The sequence below is a fragment of the Gallinula chloropus genome (genome assembly GCF_964237585.1).
Source record: "Gallinula chloropus genome assembly, chromosome: Z".
NCBI lineage: Eukaryota > Metazoa > Chordata > Aves > Gruiformes > Rallidae > Gallinula > Gallinula chloropus.
This window is the reverse complement of record NC_140089.1, coordinates 2,171,143-2,197,622: the sequence shown is the minus strand read 5'-3', so window position 1 is coordinate 2,197,622 and position 26,480 is coordinate 2,171,143. Positions and strand designations below refer to the sequence as shown.

General features: G+C 42.5%; 1 protein-coding gene across 1 annotated transcript in view; it reads right to left on the bottom strand.

Moving 5' to 3' along the window:
• Positions 1 to 7,565: 7,565 nt before the first annotated feature.
• KIAA0825 overlaps positions 7,566 to 26,480 on the bottom strand; it is a gene marked incomplete at both ends in the record, with an annotated part of 220,325 nt that continues 201,410 nt past the window's right edge. Inside the window, one exon of the mRNA XM_084278315.1 lies at positions 7,566 to 7,680. Coding sequence (XP_084134441.1) covers positions 7,566 to 7,680 — 115 coding nt within the window. The remainder of the gene's footprint in view (positions 7,681 to 26,480) is intronic.

Sequence of the window (26,480 nt, the reverse complement as noted above, 5' to 3'; positions counted from 1 at the left end):
CCAGGCATACAGAACACCTTTAAAACATGAAAAATTAAACCATGTTGCTTGGAAGTATCTGTGCTGCGATACCAAAGTCTGGCAGAGGTACTTGTCTTGCTCAGGAATGTTGATGAGGACACTGAAGACTTGTCAGAAATCAAGAACAGTCTACCACATTCTCATTAATTATTTGTCTGAAGAGAAGAGGAGGCCAGATAATTAACATTACACATTTGCGTTGCATTAGTGCAGCAGCCTCCATCAATCTGTCCATTCTTACAGTGGATGGGCGTGTGTGAAATTTGGGAGCCTTAACTGGAATAGGGGAGCTAGAAACTGCTGCTGTTGGAGAAGACCTAACAATGTGTGGGACAGAGGGGAAAATGGCTAATCTCTTTAGAATTGTCTGTGAGGACAGGACAAGGGGTGATGAGCTCAAGTTGGAGCACAGGGAGCTCCCCCGCAATGTGGGGAAGAACTTCTTGCCAGTGAGGGAGCCCTGGGACAGGCTGCCCAGGGGGTGTGGAGTCTCCTTCTCTGGAGAGATTCCAGCCCTGACCTGTCCCAGGGACCCTGCTTGGGCAGGGGGTTGGACCCCATGGGCTCTGGGGGTCCCTTCCAACCCCTGCATCTCTGTGATTCTGTGATTTGCCTCTGAAAAAAGCTCTTCATAGCATCACTCAGTCATCAGTTCCCTGAAGTTTGCAGAATCCCAGAATGATCAGGTTTGAAAAGACCTTTAAGCTCACTGAGTCCAACCATTCCTGTCCTCTACAAGTTCATACATACCTGCAGGTAGGATTTCAGCTGTGATTATTTCATTCCCAAGGGCATATCTACTTTACTGTATAAAGTCACCTGGTTGTTTGCTAATCCATATGCCAAAAGAGAAACCCCTGCCATTTCATCCTCTTACCTCCCCAACATTCCTTCCGTTCTCTAGAGGGAAAACATAGTCTTACCCTATATAATAAAACCCAGTTAAGACATAGGCTTTAGACAGGATGGAAGATACCAACAAAGTGCCCAGAATAGAAGCACACAGATCCTTAATGGTGTTACTTCTGGCATATACAGAGCAGAGAAAATCCAAGTGAAAATGACTGCCACACTTCTGGAATGATAACCTTGCAGGTGGTTGGTTTGAATTTCACATGTATTAAATTCTCGGTTCTCTAAGACTATCGTGTTTGAGAAGATGCAGGCTTTATTGGTATGTATTTATCCCTCTGTAGGCTGTGAAAACAGATGTGCTGTGCATTTCCAAGTGCAGAAACCTGGGGAAAAATACATTAGCTTAGGTATAAACAAAATAAATAAGTTACAAACAGCAATGCATGCAAATAGCTCCCACTATCCCAGGTGGCACAGGTAGCTTAGAACAATGGGAAAACATAAGATGCTACAAAACTCATGTGGAACATCAGGAGCAGAAGTGTTGAGACGGCCCTAATCCTGAAATTATTACCCATATGAGACTTACACTACTGTAATACTGTGTGACACTAGTCTAGAAGATGAATTATTTACCCCAGTAGAACCCAGTGCGAGTGGTACCCACATCCTAAATTGTAAGAAACATTAACCAATCAGTTTGTCAAGGATGCCTGAAAGACAATATTGAGGTGGAAAACAAAAGAGAGTCAAGGTAAGACATGAACAGCTGTGTGATCCTATATGGTGATCACAGAACCACAGAGTTGTTAGGGTTGGAAGGGACCTTGAAAGATCATCTAGTCCCACCCCCTGCCAGAGCAGGGTCACCCAAACTAAATCACACAGGAACACATCCAGGCAGGTTTGAATGTCTCCAGAGAAGGAGACTCCATAGCCTCTCTGGGCAGCCCATCCCAGGGCTCTGCCACTCTCACGGGGAACAAGTTTTTCCTTCTGTTCCCATGGAATCTCCTCTGCTCCAGCTTGTACCCGTTGCTTTTTGTCCTATTGCTGCCATCCCTGAGAAGAGCCTGGCTCTGGCCTCCTGACTCTCACCCTTCACATATTTATAGACATTAATGAGGTCACCCCTCTGTCTCCTCCAAGCTAAACAGACCCAGCTCCTCAGCTTCTCCTCATAAGGAAGAAGCACCCAAAAGTTATTAGTCATTTGACACAGAAAGCACAGATAAAGGGACAACAAAAGACAGAGTTGCTTGTGTAACCATATTTCTGTCCTCTAGTGAATTCATCTGGGGGCAAAATATGTATGGCCATGTCACAGACAGTTTTCTTAAGGGACACACATGGGTGACTTGGTAATCATTCATCAGGTGTTGCCTAATGCATCAGTGCTTGTTTTGCAAGAGCAGTTTTAATTAATGTACATATTTACTGGGAGAGCTGGAAAGAGAGATGATTTTTCTAAGGAGCTGTCCTGATAAGAAGTTGTTACCTGCTGTTGCAGCAAACCTCCACCACAAAGTAAGTCTGAAACCTGAGTTTGTCAGAGTGGACATGGTGTCATCTTCGCGCTGGTCCTTGGAGAAGATCATGCCTGTTGAGTAGTTCCATTTCCAGAGAGAGAATTGATGTGACTTGGGGCTGTGTAGACCCTGAGGTTGATGTTGGTTGTAGCCCTGACTGACTTACTGCAGAAACTGCATAATGAGCTATTTTAACATTTAAACACTTTCTTCAGTAGGAGATATGACAAGGTAACCCCTCAGAGGTGGTCATAACCTACTAGCAGCTGAAGCTGTCATGGATCTAAAGGGTTTGATCTGGCAGTCATCAAATTTTCACTAGCCACCACTCGAGTGGCTCCTTGTCAGCTTAGGCACGGTTATCTACTAAATTTAGATGTAAAAATCCTCATTCAGGTGATCACTTTCTGTTATTAGTATTTGGTAATTGCCAGTTCACCCTGAGATGCTTGTTATAGAATCACACTTTCAGGAGAAAAAAACAGGCTTAGGATTTATTTTAGTATAATTATTATTAAAAATATAAATTAATATATATCAATATAATTAACACAAATGTAATCAATACTTTATAAAAATAAGTAATGTATTAATATGAATGAAATTCTTATTTTATTAAATTATTTAATTTATTATAATTGTGCTTGTTTGTACGATTCCTGGCTTTTGAGAGTACTTTTGTCGGCTTTGTATCACTGTTTCACTCACTAACAGCCTTTTCTCAAATGCTGTCGCTAGAAAGGAATAGTCAGGTTCCTTCATCATTTTACTAATGAGTTTTACAAGGTCCTTGGTGATACCCATCCTGCTCTAGACCTTGCATGACCTGGCACTACCAGCTGGTCCCAAGTGCTGGAGTACAAAGGTAGAGGAAGAAGCGACCTCACCCTTGCCCATTCTCTGGGCCTTTTAAAATATTTTGCTTTAGAGCTTCCTCTTCCTCTCATACCACTGTTTACAACACGGACAGTTACTGCCAGGGAGCAGCTTTGCACAAGCCAGGTCCTACTCAAGATCTATACGCTCACTTAGAAATCTTCCTGTTGCCACCAAGTTACCGTCTCATTTCATGCCTAATTGGGCAATGGGCCTAATTCCTCCATCGTTTGACTGCTGCCTTGGAAGTTTGAATAGCGTCTGCCTCTGGAAATGATTGCACATATTTTTAAGGAGCCCCATAAAATAGTTTTATATCAGCATATAATTGGTATCTTACTGTAGGTAAGATTCAGCAGTATTTTGCGAAGACTTCCCAGCTGAGAGGGAAATGGAATATTTCTGTCAGAGGAAGCTAATTGGAAGGAGCCAGCCTCGTGCCTACCTTGAGCTGCTGTGAGGATGTAGAGATGAATTAGAGAACATCCGTGTGCCGCCGTGCGTATTTCCAGAACAAATAGCTTTGTTGCCTGTGGTCTCTGAGGCAGCCCTCTCCTGGAATAAAGCGTGATCTACGGGGGGCTGTGTGTCAGGACGACCATCGCTAAAAGGCAGGGCTATGTCTCTGTGACTGTCTTTTCCCAAAACTCTCCTTCCCTCTCCTGTCTTTCTCGAGGTTCGTCTCCATTTGTGTTACCTCAGCTTTGCCTTGCTGCTGACTGTATTAACCATGGTTATGGGTTGGAGAGCCCTGGACTGGATACCAGACAAATGCAGTCAGAGATACACCACACCATCAAGTCTCCCACTTAATCCTGCTTCAGTAAAAGGGCTCAGCATACTAACATGTTAGGGTTAGGTGTAAGCATTAACCATAAGGCATATTAGTCTGTGATATCTGATCCAATTCATTGCTATTAATATAATTATTTCCTTTTAGGCTAACTCACCTGAGCCAATGAGGGTGGCTTTTACCCATCTGGAAAGGTTGTCTGTACGGTCTGGACATCAATCCTTGGTTTTGACTACTTTTCACAGAATCACAGAGTCACAGGGTTGGAAAAGCCCTTTAAGCTCATCGAGTCCAACCGTCCCTGTCCTGTGCTAAACCAGATCCCTGAGGCACCTCATCTCCCCTCTGTTAAACACACCCAGGGCTGGGGACTCAGCCCCTCCCTGGGCAGCCTGGGCCAGGCCCTGACAGCTCTGCCAGGGAAGAACTTTTCCCTCCCAGCTGAGCTGACCCTGCCCTGGGGCAGCTTGAGCCCATTGCCCCTTGTCCCATCTCCTGTCCCCTGGCTGCAGAGACCATCGCCCACCTCTCTGCACCCTCCTGGCAGGGCAGGGCAGGTGGGGAGAAGGTCTCCCCTCAGCCTCCTCTTCTCCAGGCTCAACACCCCCAGCTCCCTCAGCCGCTCCTCAGAGGATTTGCCCTCCAGCCCCTTCCCCAGCCTGGTTGCCCTTCTCTGCACTCGCTCCAGGCCCTCCATGTCCTTCTGGCAGTGAAGGGCCCTGCACTGGGCCCAGCACTCCAGCTGCAGCCTCCCCAGTGCCCAGGCCAGGGGCAGCCGGCATGATCAGAGCGGGGTGGTCATGTAACACAGGCCTCACACTGCAGCCAGCAAATCTGCCTCCTGCAGCCTTCGTTTATTGAGGCTAAATAAATGTGAGATGTTCTTGGATCGACAAATAGTATCAAAGAGCCAGGACATAAAATACAAAAGCAAAACTTTGCAGCTTTACGAACCTACCAAAATGAAATGAATCTTAAGTAAGGTTTGGAACCAGTAGAACTTTATTACAAATATAGAACTATTGTTTTATTAAGAAAAGCCAAAGAAAGCAGCGATCTGTTATACAAGCACTCCTAATTTTACACACCTTACAATGTAAAAGCGATCAGCTCTTTCAGGTGTCTTTCATTTTACTTCAATTAAGGGTTTAAGTTTAAAGTAAGCAGTCTTGATAAATTAATGGTATGTTATTTAGCAGTCTTAGCAATCTTATTACTGTAATTTTATTGAACAAATGTGAACGTTGCAGAGGCATCTATGCAGCACAAAGTGATGTTGCCAAGATGATGTGACTTCCATACCCTGAAGGTCAGTTAACTAAATCACGACATGACAACAACAGCCCTGCTGTTTCTCAGCAAGGATTGAGGGACAAGTTCCATTTCAAACACACATTAGCTTGCATTCAGGTACTCCTCTAAAAGGTGTGAATATATATATAGAGAGAGCTTTGGATAACAAAAACATCCAAATAAAATATTGTGGAAAAGTTGAGCTTTTATTCAGGCGAGTTACTCTGCCAGCTCCACATTAATAAAGATTATGAATATATTCTTGCTAAGACAGACAAAATTGTCCTAGTGCTACCCAGTGGGCTACAGCTGAATTATTTCAGCAGGGAAAGAGGGAGGAAGGGGCATAAAGAGTGATATATATATTTTTTTTCAATGTGGCTGTTTACAGGTTATTCCAGAACCACTTCTTTTGGGTGAAATTAAAGGATGATAACCAGTTTGGAGTAACTCCCCATATGGACATTCCCATTTCAGAGTAAGTGAGGGGTCTTATTCTGGGTTAGCTTATTTCACTCGCAAAGCCTATCCTGTCCAGAACAAGCGTTTCCCAGAAGGGTAGCTCCTTGACAAGAAGTATTTCAGTTAGATTCACCACATAGAAGACAGAAATTCCCTTCCTGTGACGGTATAGAAAGTTAACCAGCTACAACAGATTTCAATAAAACAGGAAAGAATCCTCCAGCCTGCAGCTTCTATGTGCACTAGCCCATCATTGGTATGGTGTAGAGCTTGTGTGCCTTGGTTGTCACAATACCATCCCTGCCACCACAGGCTATCCCTGTAGCCGTGACCACAACTGGTCTTTGAAGGTGAAATGCCAAGGAGACAATAGTTGTTTTTACACTTCATCACATCCTTATGATCTGACTGTGTCAGTGGTGGAGGGGAAGCTCTGTTCTATTCCTTAAATCGTACTTTTAGCTTCTGTGAAGTGCTGGTGCCTCACAGCCCTTTTGTTGATGCTGTAACAAGACCTTTGGAGATTTGTAAGATGCAGTGGTCCCCGTTTTTGTTTTAAATGGTCCAGTATTTTATAGACAGGATAAAAAACAGAGAGCAATTAAGAGGAGGCAAAACTGCATTTCAAGGTTGGACCCTGGGGCAGCATTAGTGTTTTGGTTACCTATGATGTTGCTGAAGTCTTTAGGAAAAAAAGAAAAAAGCATGGCTTCCTATTATTCAAATGGCCTGAGTTACACCCTTGGACTTCCAGTGCAAGAAGCAAGTAGAAAAATGATGGATTATTTCTGTGGGCTAAGGAAATACTAAGCACATCTTCATTATTAAAAAATACTGTCACAGTAGCCACCCATCTGACTCAGCTATTTTTAGACTTTGAGGAAGGGCTTTTACTGACAAGAAGAACTTTCAGTTATTTGGAAAATCTGAGCATCAGGGGTTACTTTGAAAATGGAATTTTGCTGTATTTATCAGAAATAAATACCACATTTTTACAATTTTCTCAGTTGACTGAGACAGTCCTTTGAGTGCTGCCTGTGAGTGGTTCTTCTAAGTTAAAAGATGCTTCTCAAAAACTTTAAAAGCCACTTAACGAGCTTTTGCTTTAAGGAGCCTTTTAAGCCATGACTCACCCTGGATGTTCCGACAGGATTTGTGAGGGCAGGGAAGCTGATGGAGTTTCGCTTGGGAATCATGGCCAAGCATACTCATCCAGGAGCAACTCTCAGGGGACTGCAGGGCTATGGCCTATCCCTGTGTTTTTTTGTACATTTCAGGTGACTGAGTGCCAGACTAACTAGAACACAAGACCCAAAGGAGACAGAAGACCCCAGACTCATATTAATCAGGGGCAGGACCGACTCCCGAACGGCCGATGGCAGCACGACATGGGTGTACATGCAGCACGTGTCCAAAGCCACATTATTTTTAGAGCTGGGTGGGGTTTTTTTATACTTCTGGAGCAGTTCTTGGTTTGTCATTCAGGTTTGTGCCTCCGCAGGGCTGAGCTACACCCTCCTTGTTTTGTGACATTGATGCTCGCCTTATGCAGGTGCGAACAATTGCTGCCTGGATGGGGTGACTAGACAATAACAGGGGAACGTTCTTTAGTTTAACACTCCTACTCAAGATATATATTCCCGAGCTTTCTAGTCCTGTCAGTTATAACTAAGCCATTAAGTTAATCATGTTGAATTCAGAAAAAAAGAGGTGCAACCCGAAGCCTGTCAAGGTAATTATTCTTCTTTATCCTCTGAGGTAGGAGTGCTCTGTGTCAAATAAACAGTTTTCAAGTGTTCCACCATAACTTTCTCCTCGTCTTCAAGATCTGCACCTTGTTTCATCTCCCACCTGAAAGAAAAAACAACTTTTTTTTTAATTTATGTTTTTAAGTGCTTTAGGCTAGTCTTTAGAACAAGCAAGTCAATGCAAAACTCATTACTGTCAATTCACTGGTGCTCCTAATAACATTAAAACTCAAGACCTGGAAAAAAATAAAATAATATGAAGATGATTTCACTTCTCCTTAGTAGTTAATTAAATATATAAAACCTTAAGAGTCACACAGTATTCCCTTGCAGAAAATCAGGGTAGTAAATGCAGAAATAGTGCTGAAACATAGTCAGCTAAACTTTGTATCACTCTAATTATGCCTACATAATGCTCAGTAATGTGGCTCTATCTCTCTTACAAATTTTGTGGATGTTTAAGCACTTGATATCCCTTTAATATTAATCTCTTTTCTGTTCTAAGTAGATAATAAAGTGTAGGCTCCCAGTTCAGACCAGCTGAAGACAAAAGGTAAAGCATGAATACTGAATACAGACATATATTCAAGTATTAAATCCCGTGGATTATAAACGAGCCATAGGATGATGCTATGAAGTAGGAGGCATGCAGAGGAGCAGCAGAACAAAGACTGCTTTTAGGGAACTAATGTCAGGAGCCGTGCTTAAATCCTGTCCCAACACTTGCTAGGTCCTCATTAGGACCATGTAAACCAATGTGTAAATTATATATAGTCTTGAATGGTGGGAGGAGTACATTGCATTCATCATATGTGCAAAGAGAGGACAATCCATATTGGCAAGAGAGCGTGGTGTGCGTTTTCTGCAACTGTGTTTAGAAGTTTACTGGGACCTGAAAAGGAACAAGCGCCCTGTAGCGTAGTCTGGTGGTTGAAATGCAGCTAGGAAAAGTCTACTCACTGAACAGTATAAACTAGCACATTATCCATCACACCTTTACCTTAAAACCTGAATCTGATGACCCCCATTGCCACCTGCAGTGAAGAAGCACCGTAACAAGCAAAGCATGCTACAAAAACCATCATGAACACGCTGTGTCCACCACCAGAGCTTTGCGGTAATGAACCTGCTATCACACCGCTCATATATGAGCACTACCACACTTAACCTCACCTGAATAGCAACATCAGATACAATTAATTGCTATTATCCTCTGGTTTGTGATATGTTTGTAAGTTCAGCCCGTATGAGCCCTCAGCGCATTTACTCTTGCCAGCTGCTATCAGGGCGCCCGGTTTCCCTCTTCCCTTTTGCCCCAAGGAGCCTCTTCAAACCTAGGAAGAAGTCGTGAAACCCTTAATTTGAATTTATGGTCCTTGGAGTCATTCCGGAACACCACTTTACCAGCCGAATTGATTCGTTTTAATTAGTTTGATTTGTTGCATATTTTTAAGTAGAGGGGGAGCTGTTTGGTGGGAAGGACGGCAACTGAAAATGCTGAATGGAATACATTCAAAACAGTTATTGCTGGAGGTATAACACAGAAATCGAGCTGTCTTGGCTAATGGAAGCTTAACAATAAATCAGCAGATTCCTTTTAAAGATAGTGACTTCATACTTGTCAGCACATTTCATTGAATCTTAAACGTTAGTGTTGGTAGAAATCTTCAATGTCATCCAGTTTGGACATTCTTTAGCGTTGACTTTATAACAAGTTATTACTAATACATTACATTATCATTTTATCAAAAAGTGGTCTATTTTTAAAGCATTTAAGCAGGTCCGATGAGGATAAGAATGTCTTCTATGCATTTGCTTAACTGTATCCATGAATTAAAGATCTGTGAAGTGAGCTTGACAAACACCTGGTCTCTCATCTAATTTAGACATTTTTCCACTCTGATGCTCAAAGTCTGGGGACAACACTGATTGTTGTTTTTTAAAAGACTACTGGACAGTAAGAAAGAAGGCCACCACGGATCTTCTATCTTATAAATGGGAAGAGAAAACAGGTGTTTCTGTCGGAAATGGGGAAAAAAATAAAAACCCTGAGAAAACATTTACTATTCAAAAAAATTGCCCAAAACGGAACATGTTTTTACTAGCATGTCTAAAATGTGTGACAATTGTTTTGGCAATGGTAGCTGGGACAAATCCAACTAGCCAGTTCAGGGCAACGTAGATGTGAATGAAATTACCATCATGAAATACTTGGAAAATTGAGGCTCCATCAGCGGAACCACCAACCTGCACACCTCTGCTTGCTCACAGTGTTCCGAACGACGGAGCTCTTTGAGACAAGTTCCAAATACATAGTTGGCATATATTTCCTGCTAGCCTGGCTATATCTTGGAAGATTAAATAAAATCAGCATTTAAAAAGGGAACTGGAATTATTTCAAACCAATCCATCACATCACCATCCACATTTCACTTAGAGTCCATATAACCCTAAGATGAACCTGAGTGTCCAGGAAACCAACTTCCAGTATATTCTATTCTAAATATTTACAAGAAAGCACGTGTTTAGAATAAAAATCCATCCCCCTTCTAATTTTCAGAGCACTGCTGTGAGCTTTCAGGCTACTACAACTTGTGCACTTAACAGAGTTAAGCATTTGAAATATATTTTCAAAATAAAGCCGAAATACCAAGTAATGTAAGGTGACATGCTCTGCATGCCTGGAGTGAGATGCCTAAAAGCTTTTCACTGCAAGCTGTTCCTTTCTGTGTTGCATGTGGCTAATCAAGGGGGGGAAAAACCTCAAATCCCACAAAAAAGTGCCAACCTAGCAGTATATTTTTCAGAAAGATGCAGCAAAACACACCAGCACACACGAATACAGGCATCACTGAAGACTTCTCCTGGTCAGCTCAGATGATGAGATCATGAGGACAAAGAGGATAGCTAGCACTGGGAGGGCTTCTACTTCTCCTCATACATAGGAGATAAGAGAGGAAGAAGCTAAAAAGTGCAAGGGGAGCAGTACACTCCAGAGGATCCAGCTCAGGTCTCCTTAGCGATGTACCCACATCCTAGCCTTGCTCATAATTAGCACCAGTACAGCCATTTATATAAATGGCTAGGCAGGACTATGTTCTGTACAGCTTTCATCTCTGCTGGACTGAAATATAAAAGCTGAAGAAACAGTAAGTTTGTCTGCAAAGATGCAGAGAAAAGCCTTTTCCCGTGCATCTGTCAGAAAGCATGCAGGGCGTTTTAGCAGGGCTGGATTTAATGCAGGGTGATACATTCCTGCATTGATTTTCAGTTGCCATGCTGCATATATTCTGTAAATTCTACATGCATTCCTATGAAGGCGCTTTTTAAGAACCATATAGGAGTATATGTTAGATGCTTGTTACAGATCAAAAGGAAATATGTGCAGTTGGTACCAAAGCAGAGTGTGTTAAATCAGAAATAAACCATATACAGAATCACAGAATCCCAAGGTTGGAAAAGCCCTTTAAGCTCCTGGAGTCCAACCGTCCCTGTCCTGTGCTAAACCAGATCCCTGAGCACCTCATCTCCCCTCTGTTAAACACCCCCAGGGCTGGGGACTCAGCCCCTCCCTGGGCAGCCTGGGCCAGGCCCTGACAGCTCTGCCAGGGAAGAACTTTTCCCTCCCAGCTGAGCTGACCCTGCCCTGGGGCAGCTTGAGCCCATTGCCCCTTGTCCCAGCTCCTGTCCCCTGGCTGCAGAGACCATCGCCCACCTCTCTGCACCCTCCTGGCAGGGCAGGGGAGGTGGGGAGAAGGTCTCCCCTCAGCCTCCTCTTCTCCAGGCTCAACACCCCCAGCTCCCTCAGCCGCTCCTCAGAGGATTTGCCCTCCAGCCCCTTCCCCAGCCTGGTTGCCCTTCTCTGCACTCGCTCCAGGCCCTCCCGGTCCTTCTTATGGTGGGGAGCCCAGAACTGCACACAGTACTCAAGGTGTGGCCTCACCAATGCCGAGTACAGGGGCACAATCCCCTCCCCAGACCTACTGGCCACACTGTTTTTGATACAAGCCAAGATGCCATTGGCCTTCTTGGCCCCCCGGGCACACTGCTGGCTCATATTCAGCCATTTCCTGTGGCAAAGCTGATACCTCAGATCATCTTGCAAGGAAGTGTTGGGAAATGATGAAACATTAACAGTGCAGCGGTACATCAGATAGCTGAAAACAAGCATTTCCATACTGAATGATAGCTATATTTAATAATTGCTACGTATCAGAAAATAGCGATGTAGTTGATATTGAGCTAAGAAGATGACATAATTCACAGCTCATCTAAATCAGAGACGGTGCCATTCAAACATCCTAACACGGGTAAATATTCAGACTTCAAGCACTGCAAGCTCTTAAGCTTATCTATTTTTAATGTGGTGAATTACCACTGGAAAGCTTTACAGTCGTAGTATTTTCAAGAGGAATTTTGATAAAAACAGCGAGCACAAGGAGAGAGAGGGAGGTTTGGGGTTTTTCTTTTTTGCCAAGTATTATGTAAGAAGGCAAGAAGAGTGAGAAAAGAACATAGAAAAGGTGCTTAAACTTCACTTACATTTGCTTTTACCTTTATGTGATTTAAGAGTCGTTACAGGTAATTTGCATGAAAATATTTCCCCCATATTCACCCTCAATTTCCTCAATAACGTCTTTTGCTGTAATTTTCAAACTTCTGTCTAAATGTGTTTATTTCTAAACAACACTATAAGCCAAAGGAGGCGAAAGAAAGCAGCAGTTTGTGCATAAACCACTAATTGGTGCAATTTTTTTTTGAAACTGAGATGAAATTCATCACCATTGTTTGATAGGCATGGATTATCTTAACCCTGCTATGCTCTGCCAGCTGTGGTATATTCTCTTACATCTTCCATGCCCCTGGACTGGTCACTGGTGAGGCCACTCCTCAAGTGCTGTGTTCAGTTCTGGGCCTCTCACTGCCAGAAGGACATGGAGGGCCTGGAGTGAGTCCAGAGAAGGGCAGCCAGGCTGGGGAAGGGGCTGGAGGGCAAATCCTCTGAGGAGCGGCTGAGGGAGCTGGGGGTGTTGAGCCTGGAGAAGAGGAGGCTGAGGGGAGACCTTCTCCCCACCTCCCCTGCCCTGCCAGGAGGGTGCAGAGAGGTGGGCGATGGTCTCTCCAGCCAGGGGACAGGAGATGGGACAAGGGGCACTGGGCTCAAGCTGCCCCAGGGCAGGGTCAGCTCAGCTGGGAGGGAAAAGTTCTTCCCTGGCAGAGCTGTCAGGGCCTGGCCCAGGCTGCCCAGGGAGGGGCTGAGTCCCCAGCCCTGGGGGTGTTTAACAGAGGGGAGATGAGGTGCTCAGGGATCTGGTTTAGCACAGGACAGGGACAGTTGGACTCGATGGGCTTAAAGGGCTTTTCCAACCTTGTGATTCTGTGATTCTGTGATTGTGTGCTTGTGTGCTTGCAGCTGTGGAGCCCTCCCAGTTCTGTTGGCCCTGGGGTCCCTTTGTGCTTAAGGATTATTTTTCACGAGCAAGTGCTTCCTTTTAAGCTTGAGCAGATATGAAATGATTGTATTTCCCCCAAAAGACATCTTCATTCTTGTCCTTACACATGGGTCTTCATAGAATGTAATTGTGATAAATATTATTTGCTGCTCAATGAAGATGGGATCGACCATCTTTCAGCTGGCCCTTGGCAGAGCAAGAGGGGAGTGATGGAGCAGGCAGGAAGCAGAGGCAAGTCTTTGGTCTTTGACTTTTGTAACCTCCACACTCGTCACAAGCCATCATCAGTCATCCTCTTCTCATACCTGTGCAGGACCTTTACTGCATTCAAACACCTTTGGTTGAGGCTGCTGTTATCCCTTTGTACCAGCTTATATTGGCACATTTATACCTGAGGTGGAGAACAGGTGGAGTTTAATAATTTTCTATAATTCTTGAGATTTCTTACAACAGACCATTCCATTAAAATTTATGTTTAAGTGCTTATTTTGATCCAAAATAAGCCAATGCAATTAACATTACAAAATACCACCAAGCAAGTGGGTAGTGTTCCCTACACCGAGCTGCAATGGGTAGAGAAATCATGCAGTTAAATAAAATACAGTACCTCTCTATCAGCTCACACAGCATTTTAATGAATTACCTTTTTGCCTCCTGAAGTTCATGAGGGACACAGCTGTGGATTAAGCTCTTGCAGGCAGCGAAACAATTGTTTTATCAATGTCTAGCATGTTATACTTCACCACAAGACAAGAAATCTCAGCAGCTCGTGTCTTGTTTGCTGTTGTTAAGTAATAGAAGAATATACATCTCTGTAGCTGTAAATACACGTTTTGTAACGTGAGGAATCATAGACCATGAAATACATTTTACGTCAGTGTAAGACAGCCAACTACCTGCAATGTTTGTCCATAAGCTCAAGTCCTGAAAAGCCTTTCAGTTTCTATGTGGGGCAATTTTTCTAATGGTAGAATTAAATTCAAAGGGAAGTCTGCAGAGGTTTAATCAGATTGCATTTGGTTACGGTAATTTTTTTATGACTGTGACCAACATTTAAACTCCTTAGATTTTACAGGTTTAAAGACGCCCATCTTGTTTCAGCAATTTCACAGAATCACAGAAATCACAGAATCCCAAGGTTGGAAAAGCCCTTTAAGCTCCTGGAGTCCAACCGTCCCTGTCCTGGGCTAAACCAGATCCCTGAGCACCTCATCTCCCCTCTGTTAAACACACCCAGGGCTGGGGACTCAGCCCCTCCCTGGGCAGCCTGGGCCAGGCCCTGACAGCTCTGCCAGGGAAGAACTTTTCCCTCCCAGCTGAGCTGACCCTGCCCTGGGGCAGCTTGAGCCCATTGCCCCTTGTCCCATCTCCTGTCCCCTGGCTGCAGAGACCATCGCCCACCTCTCTGCACCCTCCTGGCAGGGCAGGGGAGGTGGGGAGAAGGTCTCCCCTCAGCCTCCTCTTCTCCAGGCTCAACACCCCCAGCTCCCTCAGCCGCTCCTCAGAGGATTTGCCCTCCAGCCCCTTCCCCAGCCTGGTTGCCCTTCTCTGCACTCGCTCCAGGCCCTCCATGTCCTTCTGGCAGTGAGGGGCCCAGAACTGGGCCCAGCACTCCAGCTGCGGCCTCACTAGTGCCGAGTCCAAATAATGGAGTAATCTTCTTAGCTGTTTTTTTAATCTTTATTGAACCCTTCTACATACCCCCCTGAAGGACTATAAAGAAGGGGGGAAAGCGAAGACACCAGATACACAACTATTTCACTATTGAACAAGACCCAGAAGAGCAATGCAACGCATGCAAAGGTTCCGGTTGAGATATTCACACTGAAATCACACCAAACAGGAAAATATCCCTATGTCTACCTAATGGAAAAAAATTCTCTTGCCTTTCTCCATCCAAAGCAAAAAAATATCCCCTGTAGTGTAAAGTTATATCGGTATCAGGACAATCTTTGTAAAAAATCAGTGTCCATCATATTCAGAAATAAACCTGAAAACTTCAATACAGTTTTCCTAAACTCATATATATATGTATAAACATAATAAAGAATGTCCTCCAAGAATTTTCCCAATCACTAAAACAAATATATAAGATATAGGGGAAGATGTAATATGAATTATTATTTATGTTTTTAATTATCCATGTGCCACAAAATTGGGGGCAAAGGAAAAAAAAATAAAGGAAGAGGCAGCTATAAGGAATCAACAGACTTAGGGTCCTACTTCCTAAGACCAAACCAAAAGAGGAGACAGCATTTCAATGTACTGAAGAAATTGGTACATGGGAAACATTTTAGAAAGTATGTCATGAGAAGAGAATAGAGCTCTGACTCACAGGTTAACCTGTCCCAGCTATGAAGTTAAGACATTAGAAGGATATTTAAGAAGTTTTGAACTGAAATAGAAACTTCACAAGTGTTGGGAAAAAAATGATGAAAGACCTTTTTCCAGGGCAAGAACACAGCTACAAAGGATGTTGTCAAGGGCAGCGGAAGGCACACAGCAAAAACTTTAGAAGCTTTCCAGCTGCAATAAGAAAGGAGAGGTAGTATTTACCCAGCCTCCCTGTTACTGGTGTTTGCTATCCCACATCTTTGAAAAACAGTGAATCAAACCTCACAGACACCGAGCCACGAGTTGCAGACAGCAGGAACACGCTGCAAGGGGATGAAGCTTTCTCTTTGGTCTTCCTTTTTTTTTTTTTTTATTTAACCTTTTTTTGTTCATAATTTTAACACAGTGGAAAATTGGAAAGATTTATATCCTCAACATTTCAGTTGGTTCTTTCAAAAAAAAAAAAAATCATTAGGTTGGATTTCCATTTTTCAGCTCGTTCTTACAGCTCTCTCTTAACTGCATAGTTCTAAATAATGGACATTTGGGAGAAATGGGTTCACACTGACCCAGCATTGTTGAAGCTGCCACCATACGCTACTCTGAAGATAGTCCAGGGTTTTTTTTTAGGTTTCTGTGGCAGCAGGATGTCTCTTTATTTTCAGTTTTCTGAGATTTGCTGTTTTATACACAACTCATATGCTGGTCCTCTTGGTCCAACACCGTTTATATTGCAGTAACATTGATGCCATAGTGTTATTGTGTCAAGAAATGGGAAGAGGCTCTGAATAAAGGTTTGGTTTTTCCAACTTGGGTGAGAAAACATAGACACGTGTGGGCATCTATGACACTTGTAATTAATTAGTGGTACCAGTACAGACTAATAGAGAAAAGGGAATGTATTAATTAATAGAAGACTAATAATACACTTCTGAGAAGGGCAAGCTGTCAGTAGATGAACACAACCTGAGCCAAATGAAACCAGAAGCTTTGGACATCTAGGCTTTTGCTCCCAAAAGCAACCTGGAATTGTATTTTGCATAAATCCTACAGTGAGAAAGGGATACAAAAGAGAGAAATTACAGATTTCTAACACGAATCTTCCACACTGATCTCATCCAGCCTTGGACTAAGGCACATGAATTCCCATAAGGCTTCTGGTGTCCCAGATCTGGTCCTACTGGCTTTCCACCACTTCACTGTCAGTCACAGAGTAGTTGTCTTAACCTGTTACTGCATCTAAGAGGATTCTGGGGTGAATTACATGCTGAAATGCACAGAGAAGATGTCTGCCCCTCTCACCTTTGCAGTTTGATATTAATAAACATGGGTCTTTTTCCCAATTAGTGAAAAATATTTGGATGAAAGATCTAGAATAACACAGCAAGTTTGAAATGACCTATTCATTATCAAGTAATTTTAATTAAGCTGAGCCATATAAATTTAACTCCAACATGAAAGCATTTGGTTTCAGTACTTGATACAACTTTTTTGTCCCAAATAATATTTTAATATGGAATGTTTGGTTTGGGGTATTTTTAATTAAAAAAATATTTACTTTAACTCAAACAGATTTTAGTTACCAAGTATGTACAAAGTATTTTATGTTTAAAATCAAGGTGGGGTTTTTTTTTTTCTTCCCCTGTTGTTTTTAAAATAAGTTAAACAACAACAAAAAAAACCCAAACCCAAACCCTAATAACAATAGTTCAGTTTGATTGACTCGTGCCTTACTCAGATTTGGACCAAAACGCATTCTTTCTAAGTCTAGATGCTTAGAACATTAAGAAAAAGTTATACACAAAAGATAATTTCTTACAATGATGTTCACAGAAGTAATTGTGCTAAGATCACGTGTTCATTGCCTGCAGACTGCATCCTGTCCCCATTCTTCTATTTCTTCTCTTGACTACCCCAAAAACCTCTAGTGAATGCATGAAGTTGCTTTTCTGAAGCTGAGTGAAGAAAACTCTACACTTGATTGTGCAAAAAAAACCAGAGTATTTCAAATATATATATTTACAAACACATTTACTGGTGCAAAAAATGATGCAAGCATTCAAGAGGGCGGATTTTATGGAAGAATGGGATCAATAACATGATCAATAACTAAGTGCTTGGAGGTAAATATTTGTATTTTCAAAATTTTTTTTAAAAAAATTGTTATTGTTATATAAAATTAATTATTTTGAGCATTAATATAATTTCCCAAGAAAATCAAGAGGCCCAAATTCACACAAGGAGGTATTTTTTATGATCACAGAGCTGGCAACTTTTCCATTCAGTAAACGTTAAGTTTTACCTGCACATGATTACATGGTAGAGCTTAGGAACCAAAAATTCATCTACTAAAAATATCCTGCTCTTCAGATCGCGCATTACTTGCTCCCTCTTTCCACCCCTCCCCTTTTTATTTCAATTTACACAGGCTTTCCATAATGAATGTTGAAAACCCAATGTAAATACTTTAAAGGATTAAGCTTTCAAATGTGGTTACTGTGGCATACGTATGTTCCGTAAATACAAACAAGATATATCTGCTGAGAAATTATGTTTGATAATTTGACAGCTTTGTGGCTTTGGAGTATAAAAAATTCATATTTTGTCAACAAGTAACTTCCTCCATTTATTAAGAAGGGGCTACTATGATAGCATAGAAGGATGAACACTTGGAAAACAAATTATTATGAGAGTAATATAATCACCTACTTTTCTTAATGCATTGCATCTTTTAAAAAAAGTGTTGTGTTTTTTCAGTTTTTTTTTCTTTTAAAAGAATTAGGCTCAGTTCATAACTTGCAATCTAAGCAGAACATTTAGGGGGGTTAAGAAGCTGCGTTTTGTTGGTACCAAACTTGAGCAGGTGGTGGGCTGCTGAAAAATTCACATCGTTTCACGTACATACCAAAGAAAAACCCTCTCCTGCCTGGCCCGTGTCCAGAGTCCCCCAGTGTCTGGTGAGGACCAGGCACATCCCACCACAGGGTACTGTAGGCACCTAAGGTTGGTGTTCATCTAGAGCAGGTTCATCATGCCCATGTCAAGTTTGGGTTGGAGTATGTCCAAGGACAGAGACTCTGTGATCTCCTTGGGAAACCTGGAGCAAAGCTTGACCATGCTTGGAGTAAAAAGTGTTTTATTCTTATGCTTAGGCAGAATTTCCAGCATTCCTGTTGCACCTCTGGTCCTGCCATCAGGCAACCCTGAGAAGAGACCATCATCCAGGCCTGTGGTTGGTAGATCATAACCTGTAGCTCCAGGTCTGGAGGTTGGTGTCCCTGCCTCTGGCAGGGTGGTTGGAAATCTATGACCCTTGGGGTCCCTTCCAACCCATACCATTCTATGATTCTATGATTCCATGATCTTTACACCTTCCATCAGGTGCTCATACCCATGGATAAGGTCCCTCTGAGCCTGCTTTTCTCCAGGCTGAGCAGTCCCAGCTCTCTCAGCCTCTCCTCATTCCATCGTATTTCACCACAGCCATGTGGAGCCACCCCAGATGGCACACAAACACAGAGTCCCCTTCACACCCATAGAAACCCGAGCAGGCAGCCTTACCCGCGGAAACATGAGCCCCGTCATTAGCGCTGTCCCATATGGCACAGTTGTCCCTCCTCATGCAGGCAGCAGCTGCATCTAGCTCTGACTGCTTCTCCTTCACGTAACTGAGGATGGTGTCTCAGGATATTTCTGCGTGGCGTGACAGATAAATGCCAGCGCCAGCACGGAGCGAGCTGCTCCCCGTTCTGCAAAGCGGCGCGGCTACGTGGAGGAGGCCGTACCTGCGCTGAGGAGGACAGGCTTTAAATGGCTCAGATGACCTTCCCTCTGGCATTTTTACACATGCTGAAAATCTTCAGCGTGCGATCTGAGTGCTCTTTGGAGATGGCACATTTGTACGCTGCCTCAAAAGCGGAGAGTGCCTTATGGAAAAAAGCTGACAGCAGTCCAGTGCAGAATATCACAAGATGGTTCACAGGCAGAGCTGCCTTACAGGCCCAATACCAAGGACAAGCTAAATAATTATCATTTTTTAGCATTAAAATAACACCTCAATACAATGCAGCTGTCCCCAGAATGTACCTGTCTCCCTCCCGGCCGGTATATTTCCTGACATGACCATAAAGGTATCAGTAGGTCTCCCTGGGAAGGTGTAGTTGATGAGGGAAGTGTTCCAGGCTTGGTGGCATGGGGTCCCCTGGGTGTTCTGGCCTCCCTTGGCAGGGGAAAATTCCCTTGTTCAGGGAGCACTGGACATGGTTCTTCTAACGCTGGCTTCTTCAAGGGTTTTGGTACTGTCTCCCACGACATCCTGATAGCAAAGCTGAGAAAGTATGGGATAGATGAGTGGACAGTGAGGTGGGATGAGAACTGGCTGATGAGCTCAGAGGGTGGTGATCAGTGGAGCACAGTATGGTTGGAGAGCCGTGACTAGTGGTGTTCCCCAGGGCTCAGTGTTGGGAGCAGTCTTATTTAACATCTTCATCAAGGACTTCAAGGAGGGAATAGTGTCCACCCTCAGCAAGTACACCAATGATACAGAGCTGGGAGGGGTGGCTGACATGCAGGACACTGCACTGCCATCCAGAGAGACCTGGACAGGCTGGAGAGCTGGGCTGGGAGAAACCAGATGAAGTTCAACAAAAGCAAGTGGAGAGTCTGGCACCTGGGAAGGAATAACTGCTGGAATCAGGACAGGCTGGGGGTGAGCTGCTGGAGAGGAGCTCTGTGGAGAAGGACCTGGGGGTCCTGGTGGGTGACAGGGTGGCCATGAGCCAGCAGTGTGCCCTGGGGCTGAGACAGTGGGATCCTGGGGGCATCAGGAGGAGTGTGGGCAGCAGGTGACAGGAGGGGATCCTCCCCCTCTGCTCTGCCCTGCTCAGGCCCCACCTGGAGTGGTGTGTCCAGTTCTGGGTTCCCTGGGATCAAACAGCCAGGGATCTCCTGGAGAGAGTCAGAGGAGGCTGCGAAGGGGATGAAGGGCCTGGAGCATCTCCCCTGGGAGGAGAGGCTGAGGGAGCTGGGGCTGTTCAGCCTGGAGAGGAGAAGCCTGAGAGGGGATCTGATCAATGGGGATCAATAGCTGAAGGGTGGGACCCAGGGGCCATGGGCAGCCTCTGCTCAGTGTCTGTGGGGACAGGACAAGGGGCGATGGGCTCAAGTTGGAGCACAGGGAGTTCCCCCGCAATGTGGGGAAGAACTTCTTGCTGGTGAGGGTGAGGGAGCCCTGGGACAGGCTGCCCAGGGGGTGTGGAGTCTCCTTCTCTGGAGAGATTCCAGCCCCATCTGGACGCCGACCCTGCTTGGGCAGGGGGTTGGATGTCATGGGCTTTATCCAGAAAACTTGTCCCTGTGTGCAAAAATCAAAACTTTCAAAATACCTGAAACAGTGAAGTAAACCTGCCAAATTCAGACACCTGTAGTGCACATCTGTACTTCATTTCCCTGCCTGACACAGAGTAAATCTGGCCACTCCAATAAATTACAGTACCTGCAGTCCTTTACTACAAGTACTTTACTACAGGTAGTAGTACCTGTACATCTTTTCCTACAGAAAATAAATGTCTGGTGTGTTGCAATCAACAATCATTTTTTTGAGGTCTGAAGTACATTTTTGTTACTCTAGGGAAGCTGTGCACTGAACACCATGACCTGTTACTGGCTAATGCTGAGTCAGTGTGAATCCTTCAACCGTGGAGATTGGGAAAGAATATGCCAAAAATAAAACAATATAATAGATGGAAAGGCCAGGGGAAATTGTCTGCCTTCCATTGTTAGATACGAAAAAATTGAATTCAACGAGACTGGAAGCCTAGCAGCTGCTTCTGATTTCATTTTCAAAACTTAGTAGCTGGTTGTACAACCCCATCTCACTCTTCCTGAGGATCAGGCTGAAAACGCAACGACCAATTGATGCAGAGATTATCATCTCAAAGAAGAGTAAAATAGCCTGTGGATAAAAATCCACACAAGCTAACAAAAAGACAATTTCAGACCGGCAACCAGGTGAATAAACAAAGGGAGGGGAAGTGATGAAGATACATGAGCAGCTCCTCTGCCCACAGTATGCCTCATTGCTAGGCATTTAGGTCTTTCACCGCTGTCTTGCAACCCTTACAGACAGCTTCAGGCAAAGTAAATAAATAAATAAGTAGTAGATACAGAGATGGATGGATGGATGGATGGATGGATGGATGGATGGATGGATGGATAGATAGATAGATAGATATAGATAGATAGATAGATAGATAATTTATGTTTGGAACTGAAAAACTAGTTGCTCCCCCCATTTCATTCCATCCAAGGTAATATTGCCTATATCGGTGTAACTAATGTTTACACCCAGAAATGAGAAGACCACAAATGCTAAGAAGAGAAAGGTAAGCAAAAAGGGGACTGAAAGTATTGGAAATCAGTCATGCAGACTAACATCGTGGAACCAAGGTAAGGGGGAGAGTTGGCAGAAATGATAAATAAATTGTCAAAGAGCTTTGCTTTCTCTGCACAGCTCAGGTTGGGTTGTTAACTGGAAGAAGATAAATAAATGAATGTACATTTCTTCTCTTTTTGACCCATTACAAAGACTGTTGTGCCAACAGAACAGCATGGTGAGCTCTGGTACGTAAAGCTCAACTTGAGGAAGGCATCTATTAAAAGTTAAGTTCATAAAGCTGCGTATTAAGCACGTTTTCAAGCCGTGTCGGTTGATTAATTAATTTGCTCAGCATGCATACATATAGAAATCTTTTAACTGTAAATAGTGTTTACTATATTTCAAGATACACATTTAGAATAGTTGCTAAATAGGGGGTTGATTAAACAGAAATACGGCATGATGAAATGTCTTAATATACCTCATATTTACTGCAGCGTTTTTTTCCACTCCTCCATTCTTTGGGAAGTTAAATACTACTGTGCAAATATTGTTTTATGAGGCTCTCACGTTCTAATTCATCCAGTAGAATAATTTAAATTATAATATTGGCTTCAGTAATGCAAGCAGTGATTGAGGAATTTCCCTCTACTTGATGTAACTAAAGGAACTGTCCTATTATGGTACTGTTTGTTAGCCTGTTAGTGTTGTGGTGGCCAAAACCTTATGGTATAAAAAGAAAAGAACCCCCATACCTGAATACAATATATATATATATATGTATAATGCATATATATATGTATTTATGTATATATATATACACACACATATATATACATGTGTGTATATATATGTATATATACGTGTGTGTATATATATATATAGGTCAAGCACACAGCAACTACTACATACTCTGTATATATAGAATATATATATTTATATACATATATATATGTATATAAAGCCCTTAAATTATTTCACACAATATATCTAATATCAATTTTGTACATCCTCCAGTGAAGACTTAATTGGTTGCCTAACAGGCTAGAGAGAGTAACATTTAGCAAATTACTTGCCAAATTTCCTGCTGGCATTGTTTTGCAGGTGCAATAAGCTAAGGATGGCATTATTTCAACAGATAAAGCAGAAAAGGCAGCTTTACAGCTTGTCGTGCAAGGTACATATGATGTCAGGAGTGGAAATCACAGAGCAGGGGAGGAGATGGGTGAAGAAAAAGGCATGTAGGGAAACAGCAACATCATGCAAATACTTGGTTAAGACATGTAGATTGGGTTGAGCTGCACAGGTTTGTTGTTGCTATCATCTAAACGATATTTATTCCCACTGATTGTTGGAACTGGGAACTTGCTTGGGATTACGTGCATATATATATATATATATATCAGCAACCAGGAAACTCATGAAGACATATGTTCACAACTTTTACTGACGCAGAAAACACCAATTTGGTGAACATTTTTTTTTTTATGGATGTAAACTCGCTTTTACATAATTTTCAAAAGAAAAGCACATTTCAAAGCCAGAAATCAAGAAAACATCCTTCAGACAGTTTAACGGGTTGGCCTTTGCCAGCCAGGATCAAGGCTCGACCCTACTCTGCTGCCTTGGCCAGGGATGTGGGGACAATGAGACAAGCACTCTAATTGCAATACAGTGATTCAGGGAGGATTTTATTAACCACTTAACACAGGAGAAAGAAGTTGTCACTGTGGGGTGGTCTGTATCTTTCTAATTCAAGTGCCTTACAGGAGACATGAAAGAGCAGCAGAGGAAGGGTCTCCCATGTACTGGTGAAATCCCACCTGTCAGGCTCCTGGCTTTGGGCCTCTGTGCCATGAACTTTAAAAAAGTTTGGATTTCGTCCTGACATGGGATGGGAATGTATTCTGTATCTCAGAAATCCTCTGAAGACAGGAGTTTAATTTACTCTATATGCCAAGTATATGGAAATCCAGCCAATAAAAAAAATCTATATGTCAGCCAGGTATCATACATGAAGGTGTGGGAGGTGACCAAAAAAGCAGGTACAGGTGGAGCCTACAGTATCTGGTAAAATACATACCAAATAATGCCATTTTCAGCACTGGGAACATGAATTTGTAGCCTCTTAAAGTCTCTCCAGCTGCTTACACCTCTCAGAGAACACAGACAGCACGCAACAGCATTCAATCAACCCAGATACAGACTAATCTGGTATAGCAAAGAGTTAAAAAAAAAAAGTAATAATTCATCACCATATATGAACTCCTGGTAGTGCACTTTTTATTTTTAAAAATCAGAAATCAGCACAAAGTTCAGGGCTTTCAGGAAAAAAAAAAAAAAAAAGAAAAAAAAGAAAAAAGAATAATTTCTGCATAAAGAGCTGCCAAAGAAATAAATGATGGATATTACAATAAATGAGACCATGAAGCCAACGTTACTGCAATGTTTCTCTCTTTTTTGATATCCTAATTTTCTCTATATTTCTGCTCAAGGCAAATAGCGTTCTTGCTACATATTTGTGGAGCATCATGTGAACTTTATTCTAGGATAAAATATCGAAAGAATTAAGTTGTTGAAAATGTATTGAAATGGTTTTAATTATTCAGTATTTTTAATAAGAATGACAGATTCAGAAATTGCAGAGAGCCTTAGGATGATAAAACCTGCAGTGTCTGCTGCAGCCAGCGCTTGCAGTGTCGATTTTATCCTCAGCCAGCAGTTTTTCTGTTTCTGAAGTACCTGAAGCAGCTTGCAGGTATGGCTGAAACCGTGAGGAATTAGTGGTCACTGTGTAAAATCATCCTCTTTCCTGTCTACTTACAGTATTTTTTAGTGCATGAGTCACTTCAGAGGGTGAGATGAAGGGCTTCTGAGGGCTACATTACGGTTTTTATGAGCATAAGAACCTTCAAGAGGTCAAGCACATGGCGACTACAGGCCTGTCTCATTTCCATCCTACACTCACACAAATCATAGTTAAACAAACCCCACACCTTCTTCTTCTTCTGCCTTACGTAGTAACTCTCCACCAGTCCTTCTAACATCTCTGTTCTGCTTCTCAGACGCACGCGTGCCAGTGCGTTGGCACGTAAAACCCACCCACGGTGCTGCAGGAACCAGGCAGGCATATTCTGTGAAAAGGGCTCCGACCCCTCTCTTAGGAAAGATGAAGAATAAGCACAAAGGGTATTGGTGTAGAATTTCATTCCCTGCCTTGACATTTCCTTTTGCTGTACCCAAAAAACCACACAGAAAATGTATGGGAAGAGTAGGGAGACAGAGGTGTCATGGAACAGACTGAAACTGGGCAAATACCCCAGGGGAGAAAGATGATGGAGCCTGTTTAAAATGCCTTTAAGTAGCTTCCTAAAACTGACTTCATGCCAAATAGAAGAGGCAAGGTTTACACACACTGCATGGCATCAGTCTTGCCCACGTTTGTGCCAACCACAGATAATCTCCTTTCCTCCTCAAATCCGCAACCGTCACTATGAATTCTGTGACCTGTGCCAAACTGGAGGTGACACCACCAGTGACACCACGAAATAGGGAAAAAGGAGAGGCAGAAACATGGAAACACTTAAGCAGTTCCCTTCTTCTTGGCAAAGCTGCTAGATTTGTAGGCAATGCTGTCTTGAAACATCTGTAAAGTATGGATATTGACAGAGATAAAAGGTGCAACTCCTCCCAGCACAATGCAGCAGCAAAAGATAAGGAGATTTCCTCATGGAATCTAATCAATAGAGATACCTCCTAAGACCAGGATGTTACTGGGAGAAAAACTAAAAAAAACCCCACAAACCCCCCCTATATTTAAATTGTTCAAAAACTTAATTTAAATATTTTAAAAGTTGGACACTGGCTTAAAGGTCATCACAACATCTGGAGATGAAGTAAAGGGTTAATAAATGATAGAACCACAAACAGGTAACTGTCTAGAGGATTATTTGTCATGGAGGAATATATTAAATAGATGGAGAGATGAGTAAATGGAAAAAGTAAATTGTGCAATTATTTCAAGGAATAAAATGTTTCTAAGACTGAAAGTTTTACAACCTCATGGAACTAGCTGAAATCACACCAGAAAAAAGTAGGCATGAAGGGAAAAAAAGAACAAGATCTATGCACATGGAAAATGGAATGAAACAAAAGCATAAGAGTAAAGGAGTTCCTAGAAGAGTTTAAGGAAGTGTTTAATGTTTAAAATAAAATACTGGTTTTGCAATGTTTTATTTTAAACCTTATTTTTGAAAAAAAAACCCCAAACACTCCAAACGAACCCATTTTTAAAAAATATATGACAGATAATAAAGGAAGAAATTGTCAGATTCTGACATTCTCATCCTAAATATATTCCAAGAAGCTTTAAATTGATGGTATAAAGCAGCACAGATTTATTTGTTTAAGAGAGAAAAAAAAAACCCAAACCCAATATGTGTTGGTTCTGGATTAGTATTCTCAATATCCAAAAATTATATTATAAATCATATAAAGCACATAAAAATCAGTGTTTGCCTCACAGACATGCCAACTGTGGAAATGACAGGTCAGAGACTACAAACTCATTTAAACTCATCAGAATTTTTCACAGAAATAATATTGAGTCTAAAAGAGGCACAATTAAATGGCCTGATGGCAAAATGGTATTAAAAATTGCATGTATACTTCAATATAAAAAAACAAATAAAAAAAAATCTGCAGTAACAGATCTTGAAACTGTATTTGGTACTACTAAAT